Raw genomic sequence first — 16,754 nt, 5'->3', positions numbered from 1 at the left:
TACACTAAGCAGATTCAAAAGGATGTGGGTAGCAGTAAGTTCTGGGAGATGAAGAAGCTTGCACAGGATAGGGTAGCATGGAGAGCTGCATCAAACCAGTCTCAGGACTGAAGAACACAACAACAAGTGTTGGAATGCTTTTAATATGTTAAATATTTTTTTGTATTTTTTTCTATGTACAAGTATTGTGCCTTTTCCGGTACACATAACATCACACGGATGCTGACCACCACTTACACTGTTTCTTTCCCTAATCAAAACATACTACAGAATTTTACGACCGTGTCGTTTCACAAAATACATGTATACACTCAGAGGTTAGAGGATCATCAGAAAATGTATCATCTCTGACTGTATACAAACTGTTTGTGAAACCATATTATCGTAATATTTCTGTACCATCTTTTGATTACAATAACAAACAGTGTAAGTAATTATTTGCAAATGTGTGATATTATGTGTAATGGAGGAGACACAGTACTTTTACGTAGAAATACATAAAATACTATCTCTAACGTTAGCATATTAGAAACATTCCATGATTCATTTGTGCGATTTTCCGATGGCAGCGTAACCTCAAAAAGACAATAGGCAGAAAATCACAAAACCCAAAAGTATTTATGGAAACAAATGCGCTTGAAAATGAGAATAAATCGATTATGATGAGCATTATTACGATTTCTTTAATGTTGGAGGTTGCTGTCTTGTTTATTAAACATAACTCTTTAATACTGGTTTTTTGTGATGAGTGCATATTGAGTTGAGTATATCGTTTCCATTGTTGATAGGGAAGAAGGAAAAAAGAGGTAGTTGGAGAACCGAGTTGCTGACAAATAGATGGCACCTCTCAAATATGACGATAGGTGTCCGAACATGTCTCCATCACCATTTTCACACCTTTCTTTTTTTAACTTCGTGTTCTACAGCTAGTCACCCAAGAACCTCAGTGGCTGCTCTTTCTTCCATGTTTTCTGTTTTTCCAATACTTCAACCTCTCCCCATGATGTCTTTTCATTTATTCTTTACGTTTCGTTGCCGATTTCTTATCTCTTCTTTCTTGAAAGCCTTGACATTTAATATTATATTCTTAAAAAGGATTCTTTCTGTTATTTACGATTCGTTGGTGTAGTTTCTTTCCGGTTTATTTCTGATACCTGTATTCCATGATATTGGCTATTTCTTTCACCAGCACCACAGCAATATTTGTTTCGTTACCTTATTCTCATTCATTCGGTAAGTGTCCAAAGAATGTTAATCTTCACTTTGCCATTACCTCTGTTATTTTCTCTACAGTTTCTCTGATCTCCTCCTTACTCTCAGGTTCCAATAAACGTGGTTTGTATTGTATCCATCACTATCCTAATAAGGACCTCAATTCGGTCTAGCTCGCAGTTCATCGTTATCATTCATATGCGTATAAACATCCTGGCCATACCACTGTGGAATAGCGTTTTAGTGTTGTTTTCCAGATATGTATTTCTTCTTGCAAATATTTTTTGTCAAACCATGTGTTGTTTTTATTTTGTTAACTCTTGGAGCCATTGTAAACATTTATATTCCACGCCGATGCATAGTTTCTCCAAGATATTTAAATCTACTAACTCGCTCCAATTTATAAAGTTATGTTTCCAGGTTCTTTCAACCATATTTTTATATTTGTCAAGAATTTTGCTCCCTCATTAAATTTTGAGATCAGTTCTGTTTGCTATTTTCTTTTTTTTATTTAATTTCAGACGATTTGTCTGAGTTTGAGGTGACCAGGTTATCATTCATAAAATTGTATGACATTGTGCAACTGACCGTATGAAGTTAATGATTATATTCCCTTTCTCTGCGGATACGAATGGAACGTGAAGAAGGTAGACAATAACTGCCTTCGTCATAGGTTGATGGTCCAAACCACATTGTATTTTAAGGTTTTCACGTCAAAATCACTGTAGGGAAGGAACTCAAACACTAGCGTCACTAGTTACTATGGTTGGAGACGGAAAACTTTTCTTGTCTACTTTTCGCCTAAACATTTCACTTAGACGGTTGTTAATAGCGATTAGTTCTTTTCCTTAAGTATATCTGGGATCGGGAACAGATTTCTGCTAGACTTAATGGCTTATTTTCAATATCATAGCGTTTACAATAACATCAACAGAATTTTCTCTTATCATCAGATAGGATGTAAAACTATCAATAGTCTGTCAGGCGATAACGCTAAGAAAAAAGTGTAATCAGCGTGAGAGGCGACAGCACTAATGGGATTATGTGTCACTGAGCCAAACGACAAGCAATACATAAATAACGACAGTGCTGACTAACATAAAACCACGACTGTAAAATAATTTTCACAAGTGACTTGGGACTCTTCGAGGATTAAACGGATGCGACACTGAGTGTACTCAACAGCGCTGCACGTCCAACTGTAAAAAGAGAGCAAGTGACTATATTTTACCATTTCTGATTTCTAAGATATTTGTGTGATACTAAGAGACAGATGGCTCTCTGTTTCACAGTCTAAATGGAACGCTACCTCATTTTGGAGATGATCGCTGGTGTGTAGAATGCCTACTAGTCATCCGATCATGAATTTTCTGAATGCTGTTATATAGCAACGGACGATTAATGTTGGGGATTTAGTAATAGTGTAGGCTGATCAAAGTATTTAATAAATTATGATACTTTCAACAATGTGGTATTTATACAGTGGCGTAAAACGGGCTGCTTTGCATCGAATGGCCATGTGGGAAACAGCAAAAAATGTTTGTAAATACTTTATTGTTGTACTCTTCAGTCCGAACATTGGTCTAATACAGTTCTCCAAGACAGTGTCCTCATCTGTGCATAATTGAAGCAACTAGCGTAGCTTACGTCTGCCTGAACTACTTGCCCTAGTAAATACTCGATCTCCCTCTAAATAAAATTTGTGCTCTCGCATCTCCTCCACCACCAAATTAACTATTCCTTGATGTCTCAGGATGTCTTTTAGCAACCGACCTCTTCTTTTATTCATGTATCCTTGAAATTTCTTTTCTCTGCAATTAATTCATTACCTCTTCAATAGAAATCTTATCTATCTTTGCAACCTTCAGCATTCTACTGAAGCCCCATGTTTAAGCTTTTATTCTTTTTTGTGTGAACAGCTTACGTCTACGATTTTACTTCCCTTTAAGCTACACTGCACAAAAATACCCTCAAGTACGACGTCCTAACACTTTAATTTATATTCCATATTGTCAAATTTCTATTTTTCAGAAACGATTCTCTTGGTACTGCCAGTCTGAATTCAGTGTCCTATTTACTTCAACGATTGCCACTTATTTTTTCCCCAAATAGCAACACTCATCTCCTTCCAATTTCTCATTTCCTAATCTAATTCACTCAGTATCCCATGATTCAGTTCGACAACATCCCGCCAACACGGATTTAGAAAACATCTTTCTTGCGAAACACAACTAGCTCTTTACTCACACGAAGTGATGAGTGTTATTGAGCAGGGATTTAAAATTGATTCTGTATTTCTAGATTTCCAGAAGGCTTGGAAACTGTACCTCACAATTTTCTTGTAGTAAATTGCGTGTTTATGGAATATCGCCTCAGTTATGCGACTGGATTCGTGATTTCCTGTCGGCCACGTCACAGTTCGTAGTAACTGACGGAAAGTCATCGAGTAAAACAGAAGTGATTTCTGGCGTTGCGTGTGGTAGTGCTATTGGCCCTCTGCTTTTCCTTATCTATATAGACGATATAGGAGACAATCTCAGCAATTGTCTAAGGTTGTTTGCAGATGATGCTGCCATTTATCGTCTAGTAATGATCTGTAAGGTGCGAAAATTGTCAGTTGACCCTAAAGAATGAAAAATGTCAGGTCATCCGTATGAGCGCTAAAAATAATCCGTTATACGTGGGTTACACGATAAATTAGTAAAATCCAAAGGCCGTAAATTCAGCTATATACCTAGGAATTACAGTTACGAATAACATAAATCGGAAAGAAAACACAGAAAATGTTGTGAGGAAGACGAACCAAAGAGTACGTTTTATTGGCAGAACACTTAGAAAATGTAACAGGTCTACTAAAGAGGCTGCATACACTGGACCTGTCCGTCCTCTTTTGGAGTATTGCTGCGCAGTCTGGGATCCTCCCCATATAGGATTAGCTGAGTACATCGAGAAAGTTCAAAGGAGTGCAACACGTTTTGTATTATCGAGAAATCGGGTAGAGGCTGTCACTGACATGAGACAGGATTTGGGGTGGATATCGTTAAAACTAAGGCGTCTTTCATTGCGGTGGAATCCTCTCGCGAAATTTTAGTCATCAACTTTTTCCTCCGAATAAGAAAATATTTTGCTGTCGCCGATCTACATAGGGAGAAACGGTAATCATAATAAATAAAGGAAATCAGAGCTCGGACGTACAGATATAGGCGTTCTTAGTTTTCCGTGCGCTGTTCGAGATTGGAATAATAGAAAATTTATGTGAAGGTAATTCGATGAAGCTCTTGCCAGGCACTTAAGTGTGATTTGCAGAGCATCCATGTAAATGTAGATTTAGATGTAGTTTACCTTCGTTTTACTTTGGTGGACTATCAGCTGATAACCTGTTTTCTACACACTATCCATATGGTCTCATATTGAAATAAAAAGCTATCGACAAACTTTCAAGTTACCACTTCTTCTCCCTGAATTTTTGTTCTCCCAAATTTATCCTTACCGACGGTATAGAAAAGGAAGATGGTATGGAGTTGATGCTATTTCCAATAGAATGCAAAAAAAAAGACAGGAAGGGTGTCCGTAAATACAGATCTATTTCAGTGATTACAAAGTTTCCTGATAGTTTTACGAGAGGAATGTAATCCAGGATAAGCCCTTAAGTTGATAATAACAACATATTTTGCTTCATTGAATCTCTGTTTGACTCCTGACGAATTCATAGTATCATCTGAGTTATTCTTAGTGCATAGAACAGCTGTAGCCTACTCAAACAATGAATTCCGAGACGTACGTAGCATTCAATGTCAGAGACTATACACAAACCTCGAAATGAGTACGAAATCCACATTTACTATCAATGAAACGCTTCTGATAAGCCACTGCCTGGCTACCCATTTCCTCAATAATTCTCTTCAATCAGTCCTTGAATGTATCTTTTTTACACACACAAAACAAAGCAAAAGATAGTTACGCATACTGAGTAAAGTTCACTTACTCCTTAACGTGGGAGAATTCCAAAGATTCCAAAAATTGAAATTGTACTGAAATGCAGGAGGATCTGCAACGAATTGACGCATGGTGCAGGGAGCGGCAATTGAATCTCAATGTAGACAAGTGTAATGTGCTGCGAATACACAGAAAGAAAGATCCTTTATCATTTAGCTACAATATAGCAGGTCAGCAACTGGAAGCAGTTAATTCCATAAAATATCTGGGAATAGGCATTAGGAGTGATTTAAAATGGAATGACCATATAAAATTGCAGATGCCAGACTGAGATTCATCGGAAGAATCGAAAGGAAATGCAATCCGAAAACAAAGGAAGTAGGTTACAGTACACTTGTTCGCCCACTGCTTCAATACTGCTCACCAGTGTGGAATCCGTACAAGATAGGGTTGATAGAAGAGATAGAGAAGATCCAGCGGAGAGCAGCGCGCTTACAGGATCATTTAGTAATCACGAAAGCGTTACGGAGATGATAGATAAACTCCAGTGGAAGACTCTGCAAGAGAGACGCTCAGTAGCTCGGTACGGGCTTTTGTTCAAGTTTAGAGAACATACCTTCACCGAGAAGTCAAGCAGTATATTGCTCCTTCCTACGTATATCTCGCGAAGAGACCACGAGGATAAAATCAGAGAGATTAGAGGCCACACAGAGGCATACCGGCAATCTTTCTTTACACGAACAATACAAGACTGGAATAGAAGGGAGAACCGATAGAGGTACTCAAAGTAAGCTCCGCCACACACCATCAGGTAGCTTGCGGAGTATGGATGTAAATGTAGATGTAGAAAGGTTTCGTAGAAAAGTGAATTCATGAATATCTCACGTAGTGAAAAGAGCTTAAGGAAATCCTGGAAATGGGAAGTCTCTGAATTAAGAAATTAAATCAGCCCTTCTATCAAAAAGGTATAAAAAAAGTATATGAACTGAGGAAAAGGTTTTTAGAAATGAAAACATACTTTGCTTCGCAGATGATTGTTAAACTAGCTGCCATAGATCCAGTTTTGAGAGTTAGATATTGTGTGTAGGTTATACTGATAGGGGCAGTGTCTGGTTTCGAAAACTATGAATTCATCTTATGGTGAGTTACTAAAAAGCATCTGAGTAAGATCCTCAAATTTATTATTTCCTGTATCCAAATTGACATCAATATCTTCGTATTTATATTCTTTGCCTGCTTTTGTCATTGTGTATTAGATGGTAATCATTTAACGATCTACATTCAAGACCTAAGTATGTTCTTTTTTGCACAATTAACACATAATATGTGTGAACAAAACATCACCAAACCAACGTTTTCTAATCACCATGAAAGTGTGTACTTAACCTGTAATACTACTTATAACCATAGTAATAATAATCATTACATTCTTTTTTGCGAGTATGATCAATGAAAGAAATAAGTTTTGGGTTTCATGTCCCATGTACACTGAAGAGCCAAAGAAACTGAACACCTGGTAATATGGTGCAGGGCTCCCGTGAGCACGCAAAAGTGCCGCAACACGACGTGGCATGGACTCGACTAATGGCTGAAGTAGTGTCGGAGGGAACTGAAACCATGAATCCTGCAGGGCTGTCCATAAATACGTAAGTGTACGACAGGGTGGAGATCTTCTGAACAGCACGTTAGAAGGCATCACAGATATGCTAAACAAAGTTCATGTCTGGGAAGTTTGGTGGCCAACGGAAGTGTTTAAACTCAGAATAGAGTTCCTGGAGCCACTCTGTAGCAATTCTGTACGTGTGGGGTGTCGTATTGTCCTGCAGGAATTGTCGTAGTCCGTCGGAATGCACAACGTCCATGAATGGATGCAGGTGACCAGACAGGATGCTTGTGTACGTGTCGCCTGTCGGAGTCGTATTTAGACGTACCAGGGGTCCTATATCACTGCAACTGCACACGTCCGACACTACAACAAAGCCTCCACAAGCTTGGACAGTCCCCTGCTGACATGCAGGGTCCATGGATTCATGAGGTTGTCTTCATACCGATACAAGTCCATCCGCTCGATACAATTTGAAACGAAACTCGTCCGACCAGACAACATGCTCCAGTCATCAACAGTCGAATGTCAAAGTGGACGGCTCAGGTAAGGAGTAAAGCTTTGTGTCGTGCAGTCATCAAGGGTACACGCGTGGACCTTCGGCTCAGAAAGCCCATATCGATGATGTTTCGTTGAATGGTTCGCACATTGACACTTGTTGGTGGCCCAGCTTTGAAATCTGCAGCAAATTATGGAAGGGTTGCACTTCTGTGACGTTGAACGATTCTCTTCAGTAGTCGTTGGCCCCGTTCTTGCAGGATCTTTTTCCTGTCGCAGCGATGTCGGAGATTTGATGTTTTACCGGATTCCTGATATTCACTGTAGACTCGTGAAATGATCATACGGGAAAATCCTCACTTCATCGCTATCTCGGAGATGCTGTGTCCCATCTCTCGCCGACTATAGCACCACGTTCACTCACTTAAATCTTGATAACCTGCCATTGTAGCAGCAGTAACCGATCTACCAATTACACTAGTCAATTTTCTCATATAGACGTTGCCGACGCAGCGCTGTATTCTTCCTGCTTACATATCTGTGTATTTCAATACGCATGCCTATACCACTTTGTTTGGAGCTTCACTGTATGAAGAAACCATAATGAGGGAGCACAAACTGGAATTGAACAAGGCTAGCGAACTCGTAGTGAAATTTTGTCGATTTACTTTGAAAAACCATCCAGGAATTCGCCCTTCATTTTTTGTTAAACTACAGGAAACGTAAATCTCAACAGGAATAAACAGTGGGTTACTGCGTCTTCAGTAAGAAAAGTTATTGAAATGAGCTAACTTGTCGCAAATAAGTTCCAGAGCACACACCCCGCCAAATCAATGCCACAGACTGAAGAAACTTCTTTCAGTTGGAAGCCCATAATTCAGTATCACAGTTTCTAGTCCTTAGAATCCTGGTTGAGCATGTGCCAGGTTTGAAGGAAACGTAGAGAACAAGTGGCTGACTGAAGCCTTGGCTTAATAGGTGAGGTACTCAAGGTTTAAAATAGCCTGAATCAAGAGCGAAAAAGTATGCAGTTTCCATTCGTCGCATTTGGATTTGAATTGAATGTGGATTAGCATGTCAGTATCGAACAAGTAAATTAATTGCGTTAAAATTCCTCTTGTTCAGTTTTGTATATTCAAAGTGAAGAAAGACTCTTCAGTAGGAACGACAGGACAGAGGAAAATAACAGTTTAGGCTACTAATTTTTACTGGTCTCACAAGGATCAGGAGGCAAGAAAGTCACTTTTGTAGGAAACATCATAGAAGATGGTATGATTTAAAGGACTCATGGACTTGAATTTCCTTCGAAAGTATGCAATATGTTAACCATTGCAAGGAATACTTCTCAGTTTCAGGTTCATAGCTGTAAATTCACACAACCTAAACGGTTTCAGATGGTCCTCAAGGTTTCGTATAGCACCTAGCAGTTGCCTGAAACACGCGTACTGTATGTCTACATCCAGATCGATACGCCGCAAACTTTTTGGTGGGGGGTACTTCGTGTATCACTATCACTCTCGCCCTCTTCTGTTCCAATCTTGAATGGTTGCCGATAAGTCTCCGTGTGAGCACGAATGTCTTTAATTTTGTCTTCATGGCCTGATCGTGAGATACACTTAGGTAGAAAAAATAGACCTTTTGATTCTTGTAGGAAACAATGGTATCGGAACTCGAACAGTAAACAGCACCATGAAGAATGGCCCTCTTGGAGCATCAACCATTGGAGTTGGCTGATCGTCGCCAGGACGCTTTCGTGCTAACTACATGAACCGGTAACGAAACATGCTGCTCGTCTTTAGATATTCTATTATATCAATTCTGTCTGTCTTGAAGCCAAATCCTTGTCGAATGAGTGTTTTGTAAGCTACCTCCTTTGTTGACGGACTATATTTCCTGAGGATTCTTCCAATGAATCTGTATGCATCTGCCTTTCTGAAGTGTTTCCTTTATTATATTTATCTGTTTATTATATAATTGATGAAAAGGACATATTGGTTAATGAAAAATTATGTGCTGAGCGATAAGATATGATACAGCGAGATGGTGATGGAGCATCGCCAGAATCAGGTACTAGACGTGAAGCTATTCGGAGTGAGTTAGAACACACAAAGCATGCGCTAAACCACGACATTCCCGAATGGCATGACAACATCTCGATCAGGTAACTTTCCTACATCGCGAGGACACGGCTGTAAAAGAACCAGCACTTGATGGGTGACCAGGTCCTACTTGTACAAATGAAATGTGTGACGCTACTAGCCCTTACTACCAAACCTATCATGATGAGGCAGGGCAAGTTACTGAGACTGTACTACTGAATCAGTGAGGTGGCATCCACATATACAGAAATACTATTTAAAAAAAAAAAAACTTCATTGAGGATGGCAGTTCTAGGTATTTTCACGAGAAAAGAAGTCTGCTTACCCAGTTGTTTTTGTAAAGGCGTTTAGGAGTATATTGGACAAGTCTTGGAGCGCAAGGCAGAAGATTCAGTTCGCCATAGCATACATACCGGATGAGACAGCCTTATGGGCAACTGAAATTTCTGAGAATGGTATGACGTACGATTAGTTTGAGGAAACATTCCTGACCAAGTAGTGGTCAGGATAAGCGGAAAGACGACTGAGGAAAGATGTATTTACCCCGTAAAAATACAATCCAAAGCAATATAGCTTGAGGAAATACCTAGAATGCAGTATTAAAAAAACTCGCTACTAGGATCATGCTGTAGTATACAAGTATGAGCTACGGAATTTGAAGGTTAAGTTACCCATCAACATTTGTGAAACGTTAATTACAATACCAGACCATAACCTGAAGCATTTCGCGTCAGTACTGAATTTGATTGATTTGGTCCAGGCGGATTTTAAATGCGCTAGCGGCAAAGGTGGAATGCGGCCTATAAATTTCACTGCGCACGTCATTAATCTTGGGGACAGCAACGATTATCACGGCAAAAGCGCGGCGCCGCAGGCCAATCGTGGAATTCAAAATAATAATGTAAAATCGCAGAATTCTCCGCATTGTTACAGGCTGAATGTGGAATATCATACAAACCGAAATGGACCCAGCCATTAGTGCCACTCGAAATACGGAAACCACTGGCCCCAAACGCAGGGAATCTGCGACTGACACAACATCCTAACTTCGACAACAGACTGACTACCAATGCGTGACCTCCACCGAATTGGCCACTGCCGCAAAATCATTACATTTGCATAGTTGAAGTGCAGAGGAACGCCCCTCATCAACGAATGAAGCGTCAAACTAGATGTCTGATGACAGTCTTGAGATGGGATCGGAGTGGGATGGGGACTCAGTTTACTCTGGACAGCTTTATATGTTGATATTAGGCAAGGGCGTGGTCATGACTCTGAAATGGGTACGGAATATGCGTAAGATCTTGTACAGATAACGGTTAACGCCATTGCGGGCAGAATTCTCACCATTGTAGTACTTGAAACAAGTGCTAGTATGATTACCCTTGTTGGTAATTTCTTTAAGAGTATTACCGACACTCTGAATGTGCCCATCCTGCCACAGTAAATTTTTCTGGCGTCTGGTGCTACTGGTGCCAGATGTCAGAGTGTGGATACGCAAGCACAGATTAACGTTCAGTTTAAGGATAGAGCCATTATTTGCACATTTATTACTGTGAAGGCTTAATTGTAAATTACTTGATGGTTATGGACACCCTGTGAGGAAGAAATGCGAAGACCGACCTTCCAAGAGCCCAGCAACATTTGATAGTGTATGTTAGAAATGTTGTTATAAATTTAATTAAAACTGAGGGGCTGGAATAAAAATCATTCAATGTCGGTTTCTGCACATGCACATCACCGTGAGTAATCGAGTGCTGCAACTGTTTCGGCATCATTGAATATGTGATGTGCGAACCTGCCCGCAAGTACGAGAAAACTGAGGAATCCGAATGTTTGTCAAAGGAACAGATATTCGAGTTAGCAGGATCGCTATCACGTTATTGTAATTTCGTCTCTAGAAGGCCTGGCGTAATTAATGGGTATCAGTATCATTTTGACATGGTTCCCCATAAAACATAATGTGACACGACAAATTCCACCCAAAGGCTAGAAGGAAGGCGTTGAAGGAGACAGATATAAATAAATACATACGACAGAGATTTTGTACATGAAATATTATTTGTGAATACTTCTGTTTTTCCCATGTTTTATCTGTATGTTTCATTGACTAAATATATTTAGAATGTTAAGTCTTGTCTGCTGTTTGGACATGTGCAGTTTTGTTTGCTCCAGAATTACAGGCAATAGTTGTTTTTCATTTCTCACACTGTACATTGTGTAGCAACAGTACACTAAGATAAAGTTATACAGAATATAGGTGATTGATAATTGGCTTAGAGAAGTTATCTTTCAATGATTTACTATTGTTGTAAACTCCCTAACGGAACAGTTATCAAACATTTTCATATCTTATCCACAAATTCTAAATCTAATTCATGTCTGAGGTGCTTTATTGGAAAAGACCGGTAAAGTATCACAAAAATATCTGATAAAATGTGTCATTATCTGCAACCACGAAAACACATTTGTAATTCCACTGAACATTTACACTGGAAGAATCTCTCAGAATGCCACATAAGTTAAAACAACGTCACTACGAAAAAAGGACTAAGACAGTTACACTTGTTTCAGCACTTTCATTTTGTCTTTCGTTTATGATAGTTTGTGCGGAAAAGATGTAATTTGAATTGATTGTAATTTTACTGTCTTAATAATTATCTATTTCACCATAATTAGTCGAGATCATTATTTCACAAGGACCTTCATCCTATAACCATATAATTTTCCATTTTATATTCTTAAATGTGTTTTGGTGAAACAATAGGAGAGAACTGGATTGCTCGGAGGTAGTTGACCGAACACTATCGGTGTTCTTTCGTTAACTGTTTTACAACAGTGAGTCATAGCACCACAGAGATACATTATCCGATTATTTCCCTTGCTTAACGTAACATCGTATTGTGAGAAATACGTCGATTCGATCGGTAATCTCTTATGCAGGCACTTTATTGTGAATAGCAGAGTAATCACGTAGATGTAGATGTAGATGAACAATGACGCACGGCAGCCTGCTCACGGACCTGATACAATCCCAACTAAAAGAAAACGTTATCGCGATGGATCCTGATAAGGCAATGTTGCAGTTACAGCAAGAGAAGGTTTAACGAGCTGCACTGCGTGATGCTATCTATAGAGATTGCCCATCATCAATTTGGGTTGCCTCCATGTCGCGACTGTTGAGTATCAAACTCACATGGCTTGTTAGCTTCTAATTAATGTCGCCCCTTTGAGAAACTTTCCTAGTGAATATATCATTGAGCGACAGTAAGTAACGTCGCATTTCCATATGATTAGTTTCACTTTAAATCGATCTATCTGTACGCAGTAGGTTACGTTTCTTTACGCTGAAAGTCAGTTTGCCATTCCCTGCACCAATCGTCAGCCTTTTGCTGATCTCTCTATACTTTGGTTCTGTTTTCTAGACTACCAACTTCTCTGAATACAACAGCATAATCCACGAAAACCCCGCAGAACTTCCAATTTTGTCTAGTATGTCATTTATATACATTGCGAAAAGTAATAGACCTATAACATCCGTGGTATCCCTAAGTTACTTTTACATCTGGAGACTTCTCTCTATTGGAAATGACACGCTGTCTCCAGTTTGCTAGAAACTCTTCAGTCCAGTCACGAAACTGGTCTGCTATACCGTACACTGGTATTGTGTTCATTAGGCGGAAGTGTGTCGAATGGTTTAAGTAAGTGAAGGACTCGAAATCTACCTCGGTGCCTATATCTACCGTTTTCTTCTCTCCTGGGCAAACAGAGCCAGCTATTTTTCAGTCACCCATAGTTTTCGGTACATGCATTGACTCTTACAGAGGAAATTTTCAGTCTCCAGAAATTTCATAGTACGCGAGCATAAAAGGCGTTCCAAACTCTTCAACAGACGGTCGAAGGAGATATAGGCTTGTAGTTTTGTATGTCTGTTCGATAATGCTTGCAGAAAACTTGAATGATGTGTTTTACTCCAATCATCAGGAACATTTCTCTTCTAGAAACGTACGGTACACTGGTGTCAAAAGAGGAGTAAGTTGTTTTGCATACACTATGCGCAATAGTACTGACATCCTATGAGCTCCAGTAGCATTTTCTCTATTGGGAGATTTCAGTTATTTCGATATCAGCCATTTTGTCCTTCATGCGGTGATTGAAAGAGGTGTTACGAAGCGATCTTCTTCTGTGAAGCAGTTTTGGACATAGACGTTTAGTATGGGAGGCGATCAACAAGTTTCAGTACAGTCCAGCATTGGTATGCCGCTTTGGCAAAATCACATGGAGCACTGAGGCAATCATCCCACCGCAGCATCTGTTTGAAGATACTAGTTAGATAAAACACCGTGTCCTGCTGCGTGAAGAAGTCCGTAACTGCCAGAAGTACATCTTCGTCCAACAAGAATTGTCGACCCTTCACGGTCTTCTTCATGGAAAGGAAGCCGTTTTAATCGCATGGGGAGAGAGCAGGACTATGGAGTTCGACCAGTGTGTTGTGTCGAATCCTGACCTGTTGGCGCGCTTCTCCACAACAGTGGTTTTCGTCAAACATTCTGCCCTATACATATTCTTCATTCCCCGGCGGATATCTACCGGTCCTTGTGCTTCAGTAGGAGAAACCGGAATAACAGCACGTTACTCCGTTTGGTACTAACGTTTCCATAGTTCACGTTTTCACATTTACCGTATGCTCGTCGAGAATACACTAATCCCTTGCCTACATGTCAGCGTTTAAATAGCCACATCGGAATTGCACTACGTTGCATATACACTATGTGATCAAAAGTATGCGGACACCACTAAAACATACGTTTTTCATATTAGATGCATTATGCTACCAGGTACTCCGCATCAGTGACCTCAGTAGTCATTAGACATCCAGAATGTGACCCTCCGCGGAACTCACTGACTTCGAACGTGGTCAGGTGATTGGGTGTCACTTGTGTCATACGTTTGCGAGCGAGATATCCATACTCCTAAACATACCTGGGTCCACTATTTCCGCTGTGGTAGTAAAGTGGAAACGTGAAGGGATACGTACAGCACAAAAGCGTTCAGGCTGACCTCGTCTGTTGTCTGACAGGGACCGCCGACAGTTGAAGAGAGTCGTGATGTGTAATAGGCAGACATCTATCCAGGCCATCACACAGCAATTACAGACAGCGTCAGGATCCACTGCAAGTGCTAAAACTTGGATTTCATGGTCGAGCGGCTGCTCATAAGCCTCACATCATTCCGGTAAATGCCAAACGAAGCCTCGCTTGTCGTAAGGAGCGTAAACATTGTGGAAAAACGCTGTATGGAGTGACGAATCATGGTACACAATGTGCCAATCCGATGGCCGGGTGTGGGTAAGGCGAATGCCTCATCTGCCAGCGTGTGTATTGCCAACTGTAAAATTCGGAGGCAGTGGTGTTATGCTGTGGTCGTGTTTTGCGTGGCGCAATCACAGCTCTAGCCTATATTGATGTTTTAAGCACCTTCTTGCTTCCCACTGTTGAAGAGCAATGCGGGGATGGCGATTGCATCTTTCAACACGATCAAGCACCTGTTCATAATGCACAGTCTGTGGCGGAGTGGTTACACCACAATAACATCCCTGTAATGGACTGGCCTGCACAGGGTCCTGACCTGAATCCTGTAGAACAGCTTTGGTATGTTTTGGAACGCTGACTTCCTGTGCCGGGCCTCACCGATCGTCATCAGTACCTCTCCTCAGTGCAGCACTTCGTGAAGACTGGACTGCCGTTCCCCAAGAAAACTTCCAGCACCTCACTGAACGTATGCATGCGAGAATGGAATTTGTCATCAAGGCTAAGGGTGGGTCAACACCATATTGAATTCCGGCATTACCGACGGAGGGCGCCACGAACTTGTAAGTCATTTTCAACTAGGGGTCCGGATAATTTTGATCATATAGCGTATGCTACTAGTAACGCCCTCAGAAGGAAATATTTTGATCGTCCCTCATATTTCGGCGTCTTTGTGTTGTCCTTCATTAAGGTCACAGTCCTGATTAAGGTCGCAGTGAGACATATATCTTTGATTCGTCTTCTGATTTAAAGTAAGACCAAAATTTCTCAGGATTTGCTCTCCAGTGGGTAGACTGAATTTTATATTTGAATTCGCTGTATGCTTCAAGTGTGGCTTTTGTTAAGCTATTTTTAGTTTAATTTTTGTTTGTTTTGGGAGCTTTGTCTCCGTTTAAATTTGCTGTGAAAGTCTCTTTACTTTCGTAGTAGCTTTCTAAGACGGCCAACGAACCACGCTGCCCTTTTCCATCCCTCACAACTTTGCTCGGCACGTACCTGTCTACAACGTATTGTGCAATGCTCTTGAACATATGTATTGAGACTCAACGATCTCTAGTGCTGGAGATGGAATTTTGATGCTGCCCGCTGAGATAATCTGAAACGTCGCTCATGCTAAGCAGAGCGGGGAAGAAAGGTCTTCCTATCTTCCTATGTATTCCTATTTACAGCCCTACTCAGAGATGCCGTCACGGCCTAATGATGACTGATTCTCTTTTCTGCGCTAATTAAGACGAAAGTGCGGGTCACTTTGTCACCAGCAGGTCTAAAATGTTACATTCACGAGTTGGTTCTCTGGTTAAATGCTTAAAGAAATTTTCGGATTAGCATTTAGACAAATTTCGCACATTCCATGACGCTACTAGCCGCCCTAAGGACTTGAGCCACCCCGTCACTCTACCAGACCACACACCTACTAAGCTGAAGTCAAAACTTAGTATTACAACATGACCAGGGAATTTACGCCAGCTATTCTACAGGGGTCCCCTAAACTGTTGCGCCTATACCGCTGCTGTGGAGCACACGCACCGACCTGCAGAACGCGGTCTCCGTGGGCGGCCAGCTTCTGGACGAGGTAGGACGCCAGGGGCAGATCCGCCCCCGCCACCTCGGCCTCAGTCAGCGGCGGGCCGCTCAGCACGTACCGGCTCTGCTTCTCGCCGTCCCTGATCGTCGCCATGATGGACTACGATAGCGCAGGCTCACCCTCCTGGCTATGTCTGTCGTCTTATCTTGTGCGGTCAACAGCTACGCCGATAAAGCAAGTGAGCTTAGGATAACTGTAGCAGAGGCAAAATAACGATGTTTCTGCACTGTTGGAAGTGAGGCTTGCTTCTGCGAAACGTGGAACCACGTTGCCAGCTGTGCGGCTTGGACTCGCCCACCCACTATCCTACTCACTTACCTGACCCTGCCGAAACCCACGACTTCATCACCTGCTACAAACCTGACACGACTTTACCTCCGCACTCATAGCGGAGTACATCAGGCGTGATGAACGATTAAGGACGGAAGGGGTCACTCAAGTCTATTTCAATAACAGATGAGAACGCACTAAATGAAATATCTATGTTTTGATCAAAGACCCTCAGATACGGT

At 41.0% G+C, this 16,754-nt stretch overlaps 1 protein-coding gene across 1 annotated transcript in view; it reads right to left on the bottom strand.

Moving 5' to 3' along the window:
- Positions 1-16,335, bottom strand: part of LOC124624503 (4-coumarate--CoA ligase 1-like) — a 77,288-nt gene extending 60,953 nt beyond the window's left edge. The window contains exon 1 of the mRNA XM_047149114.1: positions 16,163-16,335. Within this exon, the coding sequence (XP_047005070.1) occupies positions 16,163-16,335 (173 nt within the window). The remainder of the gene's footprint in view (positions 1-16,162) is intronic.
- Positions 16,336-16,754: the final 419 nt, after the last annotated feature.

Source organism: Schistocerca americana, chromosome 1 (assembly GCF_021461395.2).
Source record: "Schistocerca americana isolate TAMUIC-IGC-003095 chromosome 1, iqSchAmer2.1, whole genome shotgun sequence".
NCBI lineage: Eukaryota > Metazoa > Arthropoda > Insecta > Orthoptera > Acrididae > Schistocerca > Schistocerca americana.
This window is presented reverse-complemented; position numbering and strand designations above follow the sequence as displayed.